The sequence below is a fragment of the Entelurus aequoreus genome, linkage group LG07 (assembly GCF_033978785.1).
Source record: "Entelurus aequoreus isolate RoL-2023_Sb linkage group LG07, RoL_Eaeq_v1.1, whole genome shotgun sequence".
Classification (NCBI taxonomy): domain Eukaryota; kingdom Metazoa; phylum Chordata; class Actinopteri; order Syngnathiformes; family Syngnathidae; genus Entelurus; species Entelurus aequoreus.
The window spans coordinates 60,756,640-60,773,163 of record NC_084737.1 but is presented as its reverse complement, the minus strand read 5'-3'; the positions used below and the strand labels follow the sequence as shown (position 1 = coordinate 60,773,163).

At 39.4% G+C, this 16,524-nt stretch overlaps 1 protein-coding gene across 2 annotated transcripts in view; it reads left to right on the top strand.

Annotated features, from left to right (window-relative positions):
* Positions 1-16,524, top strand: part of LOC133654110 (protein SON) — a 188,093-nt gene that overhangs the window by 71,308 nt on the left and 100,261 nt on the right. For both annotated transcript variants that reach the window (XM_062054135.1, XM_062054136.1), the window contains exons 16-17: positions 6,970-7,117; positions 7,192-7,260. In XM_062054135.1, the coding sequence (XP_061910119.1) occupies positions 6,970-7,117; positions 7,192-7,260 (217 nt within the window). The remainder of the gene's footprint in view (positions 1-6,969; positions 7,118-7,191; positions 7,261-16,524) is intronic.

Here is a 16,524-nt window from a genome sequence, read left to right as displayed (position 1 = left end):
TTTTCATTGTACAGCAAACTGTCTGTTTAACTGTTTATATGACAATAAACAATCTTGAATCTTGAATCTTGAATCTTTGCTTTCAATAACTGCATCAAGCCTGTGACCCATTGACATCACCAAACTTTTGCATTATTCTTTTGTGATGCTTTTCCAGGCTTTTACAGCAGCCTTTTTCAGTTGTTGTTTGTTTTGGAGGGTTACTCCCTTCAGTGTCCTCTTCAGCAGGTAAAATGCATGCTCTATTGGGTTTAAGTCTGGAGACTGACTTGGCCATTCTAAAACCTTCCACTTCTTGCCTCTGATGAACTCCTTTGTTGTTTTGGCAGTGTGTTTTGGGTCGTTAGCTTGCTGCATGATGAAGGATCTCTCAATCAGTTTGGTTGAGCAAAGGGTGGCTATTTTGACGAAACTAGAATATAAAACATCCATCCATCCATTTCTACCGCTTGTCCCTTATAGGGTAGTGGGGGGTGCTGGAGCCTATCCCAGCTGCACATGGGCGGTAGGTGGGGTACACCCTGGATAAGAGGCCACCTCATCGCAGGGCATGTTTTCAGTTATTTCACCTTTTTTTGGTAAGTACATAACTCCACTGTGAATATTGTGTATTCGATGTGAGAGGTGTCACTTCTCTTTATTTTTGTTGGCCAAACAAAGCTTGTTGGAACAAAGCTTGTTTAGTAGACTTCATCTTCATTAGCCAAACTGCTTTGTGTTTATATATATGAATGTATATATACACTATATTGCCAAAAGTATTTGGCCACCTGCCTTGACTCACTTATGAACTTGAAGTGCCATCCCATTCCTAACCCATAAGGTTCAATATGATGTCGCTCCATTTTTTGCAGCTATTACAGCGTCAACTCTTCTGGGAAGGCTGTCCACAAGGTTGCAGAGTGTGTTTATAGGAATTTTCGACCATTCTTCCAAAAGCGCATTGGTGAGGTCACAAACTGATGTTGGTCGAGAAAGCCTGGCTCTCAGTCTCCATTCTAATTCATCCCAAAGGTGTTCTATCTGGTTCAGGGCAGAACTCTGTGCAGGCCAGTCAAGTTCATTCACACCAGACTCTGTCATCCATGTCTTTATGGACCTTGCTTTGTGCACTGGTACACAGTCATGTTGGAAGAGGAAGGGGCCTGCTCCAAACTGTTCCCACTTGGTTGAGAGCATGGAATTGTCCAACATGTTTTGGTATCCTGGAGCATTCAAAGTTCCTTTCACTGGAACTGAGGGGCCAAACCCAATTCCTGAAAAACAACCCCACACCATAATTCCTCCTCCACCAAATTTCACACTCGGCACAATGCAGTCCAAAATGTACCGTTCTCCTGGCAACCTCCAAACCCAGACTCGTCCATCAGATTGCCAGATGGAAAAGCGTGATTCATCACTCCAGAGAACGCATCTCCACTGCTCTAGAGTCCAGTGGCGACGTGCTTTACACCACTGCATCCGACGCTTTGCATTGGACTTGGTGATGTATGGCTTAGATGCAGCTGTTCGGCCATGGAAACCCATTCCACGTGGCCTGCCACTTCTTGGCTGAGTTGCTGTTCCCAAACTCTGCCATTTTCTTATAATAAAGCCGACAGTTGACTTTGCAAAATTTAGGAGCGAGGAAATTTCACGACCGGATTTGTTGCACAGGTGGCATCCTATGACAGTTCCACGCTAGAAATCACTGAGCTCCTGAGAGCAGCCCATTCTTTCACAAATGTTTGTAGAAACAGTCTCCATGCCTAAGTGCTTGATTTTATACACCTGTGGCCGGGCCGAGTGATTAGGACACCTGATTCTGATCATTTAGATGGGTGGCCAAATACTTTTGGCAATTTAGTGTATGTACAGTACAGGCCAAAAGTTTGGACACACCTTCTTATTCAATGTGTGTTCTTTATTTTCATGATTATTTACATAGTAGATTGTCACTGAAGGCATCAAAACTATGAATGAACACATGTGGAGTTATGTACTTAACAAAAAAAGGTGAAATAACTAAAAACGTGTGTGTGAATGTGAGTGTGAATGTTGTCTGTCTATCTGTTTGCCCTGCGATGAGGTGGCGTCTTGTCCACGGTTTACCACGCCTTGCACCCGAGTGCAGCTGGGATGGGCTCGCGACCCTGAACGGGACAAGCGGTAGAAAATGGATGGATGGATGTTTTATATTCTAGTTTCTTCAAAATAGCCTCCCTTTGCTCTGATTACTGATTTGCACACTCTTGACATCCTTTCGATAAGCTTCAAGAAGTAGTCACCTGAAATGGTTTTCCCTTCACAGTTGTCATAGTTTTGATGCCTTCAGTGACAATCTACAATGAAAACATAGAAAACACATTGAAAAGAGAAAGTGTGTATGTAAAAACCCCGTTTCCATATGAGTTGGGAAATTGTGTTAGATGTAAATATAAACGGAATACAATGATTTACAAATCCTTTTCAACCCATATTAAATTGAATGCACTACAAAGACAAGATATTTGATGTTCAAACTCATAAACGTTATCTTTTTTTTGCAAATAATAATTAACTTAGAATTTTATGGCTGCAACACGTGCCAAAGTAGTTGGGAAAGGGCATGTTCACCACTGTGTTACAACACTTTTTCTTTTAACAACACTCAATAACCGATTGGGAACTGAGGAAACTAATTGTTGAAGCTTTGAAAGTGGAATTTTTTCCCATTCTTGTTTTATGTAGAGCTTCAGTCGTTCAACAATCCGGGGTCTCCGCTGTCGTATTTTACGCTTCATAATGCGCCACACATTTTCGATGGGAGACAGGTCTGGACTGCAGGCGGACCAGGAAAGTACCCGCACTCTTTTTTTTACAAAGCCACGCTGTTGCAACACGTGCTGAATGTGGCTTGGCATTGTCTTGCTGAAATAAGCAGGGGCATCCATGAAAAAGACGGCGCTTAGATGGCAGCATATGTTGTTCCAAAACCTGTATGTACCTTTCAACATTAATGGTGCCTTCACAGATCTGTAAGTTACCCATGCCTTGGGCACCCATACCATCACAGATGCTGGCTTTTGAACTTTGCGATAACAGTCTGGATGGTTTGCTTCCCCTTTGGTCCGGATGACACAATGTCGAATATTTCCAAAAACAATTTGAAATGTGAACTCGTCAGACCACAGAACACTTTTCCACTTTGCATCAGTCCATCTTAGATGATGTCGGGCCCAGAGAAGCCGGCGGCGTTTCTGGATGTTGTTGATAAATGGCTTTCGCTTTGCTTAATAGAGCTTTAACTTGCACTTACAGATGTAGCGACGAACTGTATTTAGTGACAGTGGTTTTCTGAAGTGTTCCTGAGACCATGTGATGATATCCTTTAAAGATTGATGTCGGTTTTTGATACAGTGCCGTCTGAGGGATCGAAGGTCACGGTCATTCAATGTTGGTTTCCGGCCATGCCGCTTACGTGGAGTGATTTCTCCAGATTCTCTGAACCTTGTGATGATATTATGGACCGTAGATGTTGAAATCCCTAAATTTCTTGCAATTGCACTTTGAGAAACGTTGTTCTTAAACCGTTTGACTATTTGCTCACGCAGTTGTGGACAAAGGGGTGTACCTCGCCCCATCCTTTCTTGTGAAAGACTGAGCATTTTTTGGGAAGCTGTTTTTATCCCTAATAATGGCGCCAACCTGTTCCCAATTAGCCTGCACACCTGTGGGATGTTCCAAATAAGTGTTTTAATGAGCATTCCTCAACTTTATCAGTATTTATTGCCACCTTTCCCAACTTCTTTGTCACGTGTTGCTGGCATCAACTTCTAAAGTTAATGATTATTTGCAAAAAAAAAAAAGTTTATCAGTTTGAACATCAAATATGTTGTCTTTGTAGCATATTCAACTGAACATGGGTTGAAAACGATTTGCAAATCATAGTATTCCATTTATATTTACATCTAACACAATTTCTCAACTCATATGGAAACGGGGTTTGTATATATATATATATATATCAGAATCAGAAATACTTTATTCTGATATATATATATATATATATATATATATATATATATATATATATATATATATATATATATATATATATATATATATATGTGTGTGTGTGTGTGTGTGTATAATTGTGCAAGTTCTCCCATTAGATGAGAAAGGCTTGTAATTTTCACATAGGTACACTTTGAGAGGCAGAATGGGGGAAAATAATCCATGAAATGACATTTTAAATTTTTTTATTATTTTGTACATTCCTCTGTAAAATATGTATTTGGTCACCTACAAACAAGCAACATTTTTGGCTTTCACAGATCTGTAACTTCTTCTTTAAGAGGCTTATTTGTACTCCACTTGTTACCTGTGTTAATGGCACCTGTTTGGCCTCGTTATCTGTATAAAAGACACCTGTCCACAACCTCAAACAGTCACTCCAAACTCCACTATGGCCAAGACCAAAGAGCTGTCAAAGAACAACAGAAACAAAATGGTAGACCTGCACCAGGCTGGGAAGACTGAATCTGTAATAGTAATAGGTAAGCAGCTTGGTGTGAAGAAATCAACTGTGGGAGAAATTATTTAAAAAAAACGGAAGCCATACAAGACTATTTTAACATAAATTTGAAGCATGGTTGGTAGGGAGGTTTAGACCGAGGCTAGTTTGTCTGCTATTTCCATATTTGTTGTATGCACACAACATTTAGTTTCAATCCCTTGCACACGGCCAGAAGGTTATGCTATTTAAAAAAAAAACTCAACAAGAAATATGGTCACATTTTAATCTCGCCAGATCTCCTGACACGGTGACGCGAGATCTCGACGCACCTAATTTACAACTCAAAATGTATATATTTATTCCCATTACATATAATATAATATAATATAATATAATAATAAGGCTTTCAACTTTGAATTGCCTAATTTCTTGATAGATTTAGCCGGAATAGGACCGCAATACAGAGCAAAAAATAAACACGAATAACATTGACAACCTTAAAAGGAGTGAGGAAAAAATAACTAATGATGCCCTCTTAAGATGTGAAAAATAGAAATAACACACAGAAGGTCTGGAGAGGTAAAATTTGAGACTACACACTAGTACTGAGCCACATGGAACGAAAAGCGTGAATGCAGCCAAAGCATACGAGATATACATGACTATCCTGACTCATCAGGAAATCTTTGGAGCCGAGTGAGGGGACTGGAGAACTTAAGTAGTCAGGAGGTAATAGGCATTAGGTGTGCTGGCAGGTGGCTACGCCCCATGGCCTAGAAACCAGGCACTGCAACAACGGGGCATAGCCGCCAGCAGAGCTGCCAGATCACACCTAACTTATATACAGTGAGGTCCATAAGTATTTGCACACCCTGCAATTTTGCAAGTTCTCCCACTTAGAAATTAGGGAGAGGTCTGAAATGTTCATCATAGATGTATTTCCACTGTTAGAGACATCATCTAAAAGGAATAATCCGGAAATCACATTGTATGATTTTTTAATGATTTATTTGTATGTTACTGGGGTTCATATGTATTTTCATACATGAGAATCAGCAAGAATTCTGACTCTCAAGGAGCTGTCAGTTTACCTTAAAAAAGTCCACCTTGACCCCACAACTAATCACCCACCACCACCCTTTTGAGCTCATCAAAGTCACCTGTGCAGCCCACAGTCAGTCAAGGTCCAACTGTTACCATGGGCAAGACCAAAGAGCTGTGAAAAGAGGCCAGAGACAAAATTGTAGAACTCCACAAAGCTGGAAAAGGCTATGGGACAATGGGTTAGCATCTTGGTGAGAATAGATCTACTGTTGCAGCAATTGTAAGAAAATGGAAGAGGCTAAACATGACTGCTAATCTACCTCAGACTGGAGCTCCATGTAAGATCTCTCCTCATGGGGCATCACTCATGATAAGAAAAGTGAGGACTCAGCCCAGAACTACACAGCAGGAGCTGGTGAATGAGCTTGGACCACTGTTTCCAAGGCTACTATCAGTAGAACACTACGGCGTAGTGCTTTAAAATCATGCATTGCACGGAAGGTTCCCCTGCTTAAGTCAGCCCATGTCCAGGCCCGTCTGAAGTTTTCCAATGGCCATCTGGATGATCCAGAGGAGTCATGGGAGAAAGTCATGTGGTCAGATGAGACCAAAATATAACTTTTTGGTATAAACTCCACTCGTCGGGTTTGGAGGAAAAAGAAGGATGAGTATCACCATCCTTACAGTGAAGCATGGAGGTGGAAACTTAATGCTTGGGGGGTGCTTTTCAGCAAAGGGGACAAGACGACTGCACTGTATTAAGGAGAGGATGAACGGGGTCATGTATTGAGAGATTTTGGCCAAAAACCTACTTCCCTCAGTCAGAGCATTGAAGATGGGTGGTGGCTGGGTCTTCCAACATGACAATGACAGCCAGGATAACCAAGGAGTGGCTCCATACCAAGCATAACAAGGTCCTGGAGTGGCCTAGCCAGTCTCCAGATCTAAATCCAATAGAAAATCTTTGGAGAGAGCTGAAACTTGGTGTTGCTCTGCGACTGCCCCGAAACCTGACAGATCTAGAGAAGATTTGTGTGGAGGAGTGGGCCAAAATCCCTGTTGCTGTGTGTGCAAACCTGCTGAAGAACTCTAGGAAACATTTGACCTCTGTAATTGCATTCTGCACTAAATATTAACACTGATGTTGTCATGTGTGCAAATACTTATGAACCCCAGTAACATACAAATAAATCATAAAAAAAATCATACAATGTGATTTCCGGATTATTCTTTTTAGATGATGTCTCTAACAGTGGAAATACATCTATGACGAACATTTCACACCTCTCCCTAATTTCTAAGTGGGAGAACTTGCAAAATTGCAGTGTGTGCAAATATTTATGGACCTCACTGTATGTCCAAACGCTTCACAAGGACGACAGATGTGTTGTCCCTATTTCCTTTCTTTCTCTAGGCCTGTTCTGATAACCCTTGAATGTCTTGGTTAGGACCAATTCCTCAAAGCTGCACCGGTATCAGGCGGCGTCGGCGAGTTTCTTATGAGAAAGATGGGTTGGAAGACAGGAGAAGGCCTTGGGAGGAACCGCGAAGGCACTGTGGAGCCAATCATTATTGACTTCAAGGTGGACCGCAAAGGTCAGGAGCCCCCACAGTACTTCACTCCAAAGACTTGAAATCAACAGTTATACCATTTTTTTTTTTTGATTTAGGTCTGCTTGCCGAAGGGGAAAAGCCACAGAAACCAACAGGGGGAATGGTGGTAACCAAGGACCTCATGGGTAAGTGGAAAAAAAAGTGTTAAAATAATTTTGCTAATAAATGTTTATCTCCGTTGCTGTGGTTGTAAATTAAAGTACTGAGACTATAATAGATGTTCCCTGAACATCGCTGTAAATAACGACACAAAGAATACATGTCAGTGTTGAAATTACGACAGCATAAACACAATTAATCTTAACATTAGCATTTTGGTTCCCTCGGCTTACTTATGTCGAGCTGCTGACTACTCTACAATACGTTATAAACCAAATACAGTGGAACCTTGATTTACAAACTTATTGATGCATACAGCGAGCCTAAATAGCATGATAGCATTGATTAGCTTGCAGCCATGCACTGACCAAATATACCTGATTAGCACTCCCCACAAGTCAATAACATTAACAAAGATCACCTTTGTGCATTCACGCACAGCATTAAAATGTTGTTGGACAAAATGAGACAAAGAAGGAATGGCATAATACATGTGCGCGGCTTGAGTGATGTGAATCAATCAATCAATGTGTATTTATTTAGCCCGAAATCACGAGTGTCTCAAAGGGCTGCACAAGCCACAACAGCATCCTCGGTTCAGATCCCACATCAGGGCAAGGAAAAACTCAACCCAATTGGACAATGAGATGTAGAAATAGAAAAATCACTACATAATACTGTGGTTGGGTGTTACAGGCCTCCATCTGCTTCAAAGGAGGCGCTAGAGTCATTAAAACAGCTTTTGATTGAGTTGAATGATTGATGATTAATTAAAATTCCAGATAAATCTACATTGATTGATTTTATTTGAACTAATGTGCTTAAATAAGTTATCTTCCTTGTGGAATATGATTTGAGTGATCACTTGCTGCGTTTCCATTGCAGTTTTTCGCAAAATAGAATGTCGATAAATTTCACTTGCGACTTGTAGTTGTTGCCATTAAAGGGTGATTGGCGTTATAAGCCGTAATTCTCGTAAAATCTCACCCCGCGAGACTCCACTTTATGTCAATAAAAGACGAAGGCATCGGGTGATTGATCAAAGGCAACTTCCTTACAACCCCTTTGACACTTGTCCGGGCATGTAGGCCGTCCCGTGGGTCCCTTCGCCGCAACAGAGGCCAGCCCGGTAAGGCCATGCCGCCTAGCTCGCTTCCCCCCCGGCCGACCCATTGGAGACTTACGTCCCCGTTAACATTGTTCAGGCATGTGGGTCGGCCTCTATTGCGGGGAAGGTACCCGTCACGCTCGACCACTGCCGACCAATCGGACGCGGGACCAAGTCAACCCGTCTGCTCTGGTTGTCCTGCATGGCCGCACATCGATTCGATGTTTAGGGGCCCTCTAAATGCGAAAAAAGTGTTTCTATCATGCTTTTGCGAAAAAGGTCAATATCAATACGTCTCAAAAACCCCCTCATGAGAGCACAAAAATATTTTTATGATCGAACTGAAGTCCTTAATTGTTTTAGCGAGCATTTTGTATCGTTTGGTTCTCTGTGTGACTCAAAAGGGGACAACTATAGAGAATCCTTGTACAGAATCTCCCACGTTTTCTGGAAATCATTTTCATTTTGGTCGTTTTACTTGTCTTGAAGTGCATAGAGCTTTAAAAACATTAGATCACAGAAAGCCCCCTGGACCTGACTTGATTGAGCCTTATTTTTTTAAAGCTGGCAGCTAATTTTATACCAGAGCCACTTTCAATTCTTAATGTGTCAATTAAAAACAAAGACATTCCATCAGTTTGGAAATCTGTGTTTGTCCTTCCTTTATTAAAGGGAGGTAATCCAGCAGTCCTTACAAATTATAGGCCAATATCAAATGTATGGGATATTCTGGACTATTTTGTTTTGTGATTAGTTGAAAGAGTTTCTATATTCAAATAAAATAATTTCTAAATATCAATCAGGCTTCAGAAAAAAAGCACGGCACTATCACTGCTACAATGAAGGTGGTAACCTACTCAGTGGCCTAGTGGTTAGAGTGTCCGCCCTGAGATCGGTAGGTTGTGAGTTCAAACCCCGGCCGAGTCATTCCAAAAACTATAAAAATGGGACCCATCACCTCCCTGCTTGGCACTCAGCATCAAGTGTTGGAATTGGGGGTTAAATCACCAAAAATGATTCCCGGGCGCAGAACCGCTGCTGCCCGCTGCCCCACTGCTCCCCTCACCTCCCATGAGGTAAACAAGGGGATGGGTCAAATGCAGAGGACACATTTCACCACACCTAGTGTGTGTGACAATCATTGGTACTTTAACTTTAACTTTTAAATGACATCATTGTAAAACAGAAAGAGTAATTTTCCTCACTTTTTATTGATCTCTCTAAAGCTTTTGACAGTGTAGATCATGCTATTTTAAAACGCAGGCTGTTTTTCCTTGGACTGTCAGAACATACGGTTGCTTGGTTTTCAGATTATTTAGAAAACAGGACCCAGTGTATTAAATACAAAGGCTTTTGTTCCTAATGTGTCACTGTTCATAAGGGGTGCCATCCTGTCATTTTAATGTGTAATGTCAATGTAATTTTTTGTTTAACTTTGCTGCCTCTTGGGCAGGACTCCCTTGAAAAATAGTGTTTTAATCTCAATTGGATTTTTTCTTGGTTAAAGGTTAAAAAGAAATAATAATTTAAACGTATTTTTGTGGAGGCATTGGAGAAAGTTATACTTGTAAACAAACTGTTGCGTTACAGTCCACACAAATAGACTGAGTTCAGGGACCGCCAAAAGTAGTAGGACAAAACTTCACTTACCAAATACTCTAATCAGTGAAGCATAAACACAAACACATTAAACAGTGAAGCATAAACACAAACACATTAAACAGTCGGCTTTCTAACAATTAGGAAGCTGTGTGTCATGTTTGTCCTCCTACATAAACCATGCTTCTAGGAGATGTTAGTGTCCATGCTTCTATGAGATGTTAGTGAAAATGAAATTGTATCGGTGGTAACAAAACTGAAAAATAAGACATCAACAGACAGTGATGGTATAGACATGATAATTGTAAAAAAAGACTATTGACTGTATCATCAAACCTCTTTGTTATATTTTTAATCTTTCTTTTCAAACAGGGACCTTTCCAAATAAAATGAAGGTAGCAAAGGTAATTCCACTCTTTAAAACGGGAGATAAACATAGATTTACTAATTACAGACCAGTGTCACTACTATCACAATTTTCTAAAATAATTGAAAAAATATTTGTAAAAAAATTAGATAGTTTTATTGAAAAGAACATGCTGTTGAGTGAGAGCCAGTATGGATTCCAGACCAATGCTTCAGCTGTAATGAATATAATTGAGGATATAGCAACAGCAACTGATAATAAGAAATACACTATAGGGGAATTTATCGATCTTAAAAAAGCATTTGATACTATAGATCATTCTATATTATTGTCCAAGTTGTATTCATTTGGTGTGAGAGGAGTAGTTTTAGACTGGCTAAGAAGTTATTTAGATAATAGACAAGAGTTTGTGGATTTTATGGGTAATACATCTGAACAAATGAGGATTGAATGTGGAATTCCACAAGGTTTGGTTTTGGGACCAAAATTGTTTATTTTATATATTAATGATATATGTGAGGTATCAAAGTTATTGAAATTTGTATTATTTGCGGACGACACCAACTTTTATAGTTCGGGACACGACTTAAAAGCATTATCAAAAATTATTGAACAGGAAATGATTAAACTTAAGAGATGGTTTGATGCCAATAAATTATCATTAAATGTAGAAAAAACAAAGTTCATGATTTTTTGTAAGAGGAAAAGGGAGGAAACGATGAAATTGTCAATAGATGGAATTGATATTGAAAGGGTTTCTGAACTTAGATTTTTAGGAGTGATACTGGATGACGGTCTGACATGGAAATCTCATATTGCACATGTACGGAAAAAGATGTCTAAGAGTATTTTTATATTAAATAAGGTAAAATATGTGTTAGATTATAGGGCAATGCGCATATTGTATTGTGCACTTATATTGCCATATATCAGCTACTGTGTGGAAGTGTGGGGGAACACATATAAGAATAACATAAAGGCATTGTATCAACTACAGAAAAGAGCTATAAGGATTATTCATAAAGTAGATTACTTAGAACACACTAACATATTATTCATTAATTCAGGTTTATTGAAATTACAGGAGCTAGTAAAGTTACAGACATTATGTGTCATGTTTAAGGCTAAAAGCAAAACATTACCAGCAAATTTACAAAAAATGTTTGTCATCACTTCTGAGAATGAAGAGCATAGAAGAAAAGGTCATTTCCAACATCAGTATTCAAGGACAACTTTAAAACAAATGTGTATATCAGTGGTGGGGGTTAAACTATGGAATTCTCTTTATAATGAGATAAAAGATTGTAAAAATATATTCCAATTGAAAAAAAAATATAAAGACAGAACAATAAAATCATATGGATAGCCATAAGTGTTTACATTTTGCTTTATATTTATTAATTTACTTGTTTTTTGCCTGGTTTTGTATTTGTTTTGTATCATCCCGTGAGGTGTATATTACTTCTTTTGTTTTTTTGTTCGGTTTGTACTTCATGAAGTTTTGCACTTGTTTTTTTTTTTGTTTTTTTTTGTTTTCGTTATATTTGGATGTAATTGTTGGTTCACATATCATTAAGTAAGACTATGTATTATGTGAAGGGGGCAGGAAAATATAAGATTTTTCTTCATCCTGCTCCTTCTCAGGCATTGGTGTGTAACGGTGTAACTGAATAATTGTGTTATAATTGTCTATCAAAGATGCACATCAATGAAGGAGATAAATAAAAATGAAATGAAATTAAATATTAAGACTAAAATATATTTTCCCCCATCTTTTTCCATTTTTATTCATGAAAAAGCCCCAGGGAGCCACTACGGCGGCGCTAAAGCGGCTCTGGAGCCTCGGGTTGCTGACACCCATCCTAGACGCTTTGATCAAATGAGTCGCGGTTAAATCTACTGACACTACACATATAAGTGATGATAAATTGCGAACAAATTCTGCCTACGCCATAAGATGTGGGTGTGATATGGCGCCAAACGTTGCTCTTATGATTCGCCACAAAACACGAAACGTGAAAAACTCAGCTCCTTGTATTCAGATCTTGATCTTATTTGAAATTATCATGATGACACCCTGAAGTGCCCGATGGGTCAATACCTGGGCCTACCTACTAGTAGTGGGCGGAGCCTAGTGGCAAAAACTGCCTCACGCCATCACGCAATCTGTCATTTCTGCACTTCAAGTGATCAGAGACAGATGCTAAACTGATGGATGATAATAAATATAATTTATATCATATATAATACATTTTTTTTGCCTCCAAAAATTCAGATCTTAATCCAGTCTTGTAGAAATTATGATGAAGGCACGCGAAAGTGCCGAATAGGTCGGTACATATTCGTATCCATTCGTAGTGGACGGAGCCTACGCAATCTCCAATCAAAATGTCATTACATCACATCAGGTAATTGCACACAAATACTTAACTGATATGCGATAATAAAATGTGAATAAATATTATCTACGCCATAAGGTGTGGGTGTGGCATATGGCGCCAAACTTTGACCTGATGATAGTCGCAAAATACGAAACGTTATCAACTTGGCTCCACAAGTTCAGAGCTAAATCTCATCTTGATCACTTGTACACATTATGATGATATCAACCTGAAACGATTTATGGGTCAGTACAACACTATGATCGCCCCTTTGTGGTGAAAAATTTTAACATTCTTCACCTTCTTCAATATGCTCCGATCTTCCAGAAATGTTTGATGGTGGATCTCAACCGCATCACTGCAGTTGTGCAAATATTGCCTCTTTGTGATAAAAAATTATAAAAATTATAACTTCCTTCCACATGCTCCTATCTTCATGATTTTTGTGATGGTGGGTTGGGGTGTTGGGTGGGACGCAACTGTATGACTACTGCGGAGGCATCATTGCCCCCTTGTGCTGGTAAACTGACGTTCATAACTCCTTACACTTGCTCAGATCTTCCTGAAATTTTGACAGTGGGGAGTTGTATAGGTTGGATGCAACCGCGCCAGCTGCACATGGGCGGAAGGCGGGGTACACCCTGGGATAGGCTCCAGCACCCCCGCGATCCCATAAGGGACAAGCGGTAGAAAATGGATGGATGGTGGTAACCGCGCCACTGCAATGACGCCAATATCACCCCTTGTGGAGGAAATTATAACAGTCACGATTGGCAACACTAATTTTTTGGGTCCTAGTGTGTCAATGTGAGTGTGAATGGTTGCCTGTCTATATGTTTGCTCTGCAATGGGGTGGCGACTTGTCCAAGCTGTCCCATTCCTTCCGCCCGAGTGCAGCCGGGGTAAGATCCAGCCCCCCCCCCCCGTGATCCCGAAAAGGACAAGCGGTAGGAAATGGATGGATGGGACTTGCTTCCACATGTTCTGATCTTCCACAAAATTTTGAAATTGGGTCGGAGTTGAATGTGTCTGCTTTACTACAGTGGTGCCAATATCGCCTCCTTGTAGTGAAAAAATTATAACAGCCATAGCTTCTTTCCACATGCTCCTATCTTCGTAAATGTTTCAATGGGGTGTTGGATAGGACGCAACTGCATGACTATGGTGGAATGAGGTGGAATAATATAACAGTCATAACCTCCACATGCTCCATACTTCCTAAAAGTTTTGATGGTGGCTCCGATTATTGAGTGGGATGTAAACATGCTCCGATCATCCTGACTTTTTTTATTGTGGGTCATAGTAACTTTAACCCAGTAAACGAGAGGGTAGCTTCCCTCCGTCTTCGGGTGGGGGGACGAGTCCTGACTGTTGTTTGTGCTTACGCACCAAGCAGCAGCTCAGAGTACCCACCCTTTTTAGTTTTCCTTGAGGGAGTACTGGAGAGTGCTCCCTCGGGTGATTCCCTTGTTCTGCTGGGTGACTTCAACGCTCGTGTTGGCAACGACAGTGTTTATGGATCTAACTAAAGCATTTGACACAATTAATTACAATATTTTAATCAAAAAACTAGAACGATATTACATCAGAGGGTTGGTCTTAAACTGGATAAGAAGTTATTTAACGAACAGGAAACAATACGAGAAGCTAGGCGAACACACATCTACAACGCTAAATATGTCCTGTGGTGTACCTCATGGATCAATACTAGGACCAAAAATTATTCAATCTCTATATAAATGACATCTGTAAAGCTACAAAGGACTTAAAGTGAGTATTATTTGCGGATGATACAACAGCGTTTTTTTCAGGAGAGAACACACAGAAGTTAATACAAATAATAACAGAAGAAATTAACAAATTAAAAAGATGGTTTGACAAAAACAGACTATCTTTGAATTTCAGTAAAACTAAAATAATGCTATTTGGTAACAGTAGAAGATAAAGTCAAATACACATAGACGGAATAGAAATTGAAAGAGTAAATGAAACCAAGTTTCTAGGTACCGTATTTTTCGGACTATAAGTCGCTCCGGAGTATACGTCGCACCGGCCGAAAATGCACAATAAAGAAGGAAAAAAACATGTATACGTCGCACTGGAGTATAAGTCGCATTTTTGGGGGAAATTTATTTGATAAAATCCAACACCAATAGACATTTGAAAGGCAATTTTAAATAAAGAAAGAATAGTGAACAACAGGCTGAATAAGTGTACGCCATATAACGCACAAATAACCAACTGAGAACGTGCCTGGTATGTTAACGCAACACATCATGGCAAGAGTCATTCAAATAACTATAACATACAGAACATGCTATACGTTTACGAAACAATCTGTCACTCCTGATCGCTAAATCCGATGAAATCTTCCTTCCCGGTGTCGCCTCAGGTATGTCCTTACTTTCTGCTGCTCGATTGCCGTTCTCTGCTACATATTTGACTACGTCCAGCTTGTAATCTGCAGTATATGATTTCCTTTTCGGTGCCATTTTTGTTCAGTCATTCTCAGTTTTTATAAGTTACCGCCAATGTTGATGTGATCCATTTTAATAGCTACGGCAGTAGCATATAGAATATAGCAGTTAGCATCCCATGACCCACAATGCACTTCTGCCATGACCCTCCCCCGCCAAATTCTTATTGGTTGACATGTGAGTGACGATTGCTGACGTCTCTTACGCGAAAGACATAAATAATATTATTTGATATTTTACGGTAATGTGTTAATAATTTCACACATAAATTGCTCCGGAGTATATGTCGCACCCACGGCCAAACTATGAAAAAAAATGCGATTTATAATCCGAAAAATACGGTATAATGATTGATGATAAATTGAACTGGAAATCTCATGAAAAAATATACAACATAAAGTAGAAACACGTCAATAATGAATAAAGCTAAACATGTTCTAGACCAAAACTCACTTCATATTCTCTACTGCTAGCTAGTGTTACCATATCTGAGTTATTGTGCAGAAATATGGGAAAATAACTACAAAAGTACACTTCATTCATTAACAGTGTTACAAAAAAGATCAGTTAGAATAATACACAATGTTGGATATAGAGAACATACAAACCCCATATTTATAGTGAATTAGCAAACTGCTAAAATTATACACAAAGCAAACTATAACCTGCTAAGTAAGAATATACAACAATTCTTCTCAAAAAAAGAGAAATATAATCTTAGAGAAGAATGTAATTTAAAACATTTGTATGCACGTACAACACTTAAGAACTTCAGTAATCAGTATGTGGACTTAAGTTATGGAATGGATTAAGCAAAGCAATCAAACAATATAATAATATGATCCACTTCAAGAAACTCTTCAAACTTAAAGTGTTTACAAAGTACAAAGAAGAAGAACCATGATAAACATTCTGAATTTATTTCATCCATCCATTCGTTTTCAAAATAATCTTACTCATCTCACTCTATGAAATATAATTTACGTCACCGAGTATTATTTATTTATTTATTTTTATTGTGATTACTTATGGAGTATATTGTGAATAAATTGAGAATAGGAAGTGAACAAAAGTTTTAGCAACTGTTATGTAAAAGAAAAGGGGTAGGATTAAATAAGCTCTGCTTCTTCCTACTCCTTTTCGAACAAACTCAAACTCAAAACAGTGAAACCTGGAGAGGCGTGATTGGCAAGAATGGCCGCCCGGATCTGAACCCGAGTGGTGTTTTGTTATTGGAGTTTTGTGCTCGTCACGGATTGTCCATAACAAACACCATGTTCAAACATAAGGGTGTCCATATGTGCACTTGGCACCAGGACACCCTCGGCCGCAGTTCCATGATCGACTTTGTAGTTGTG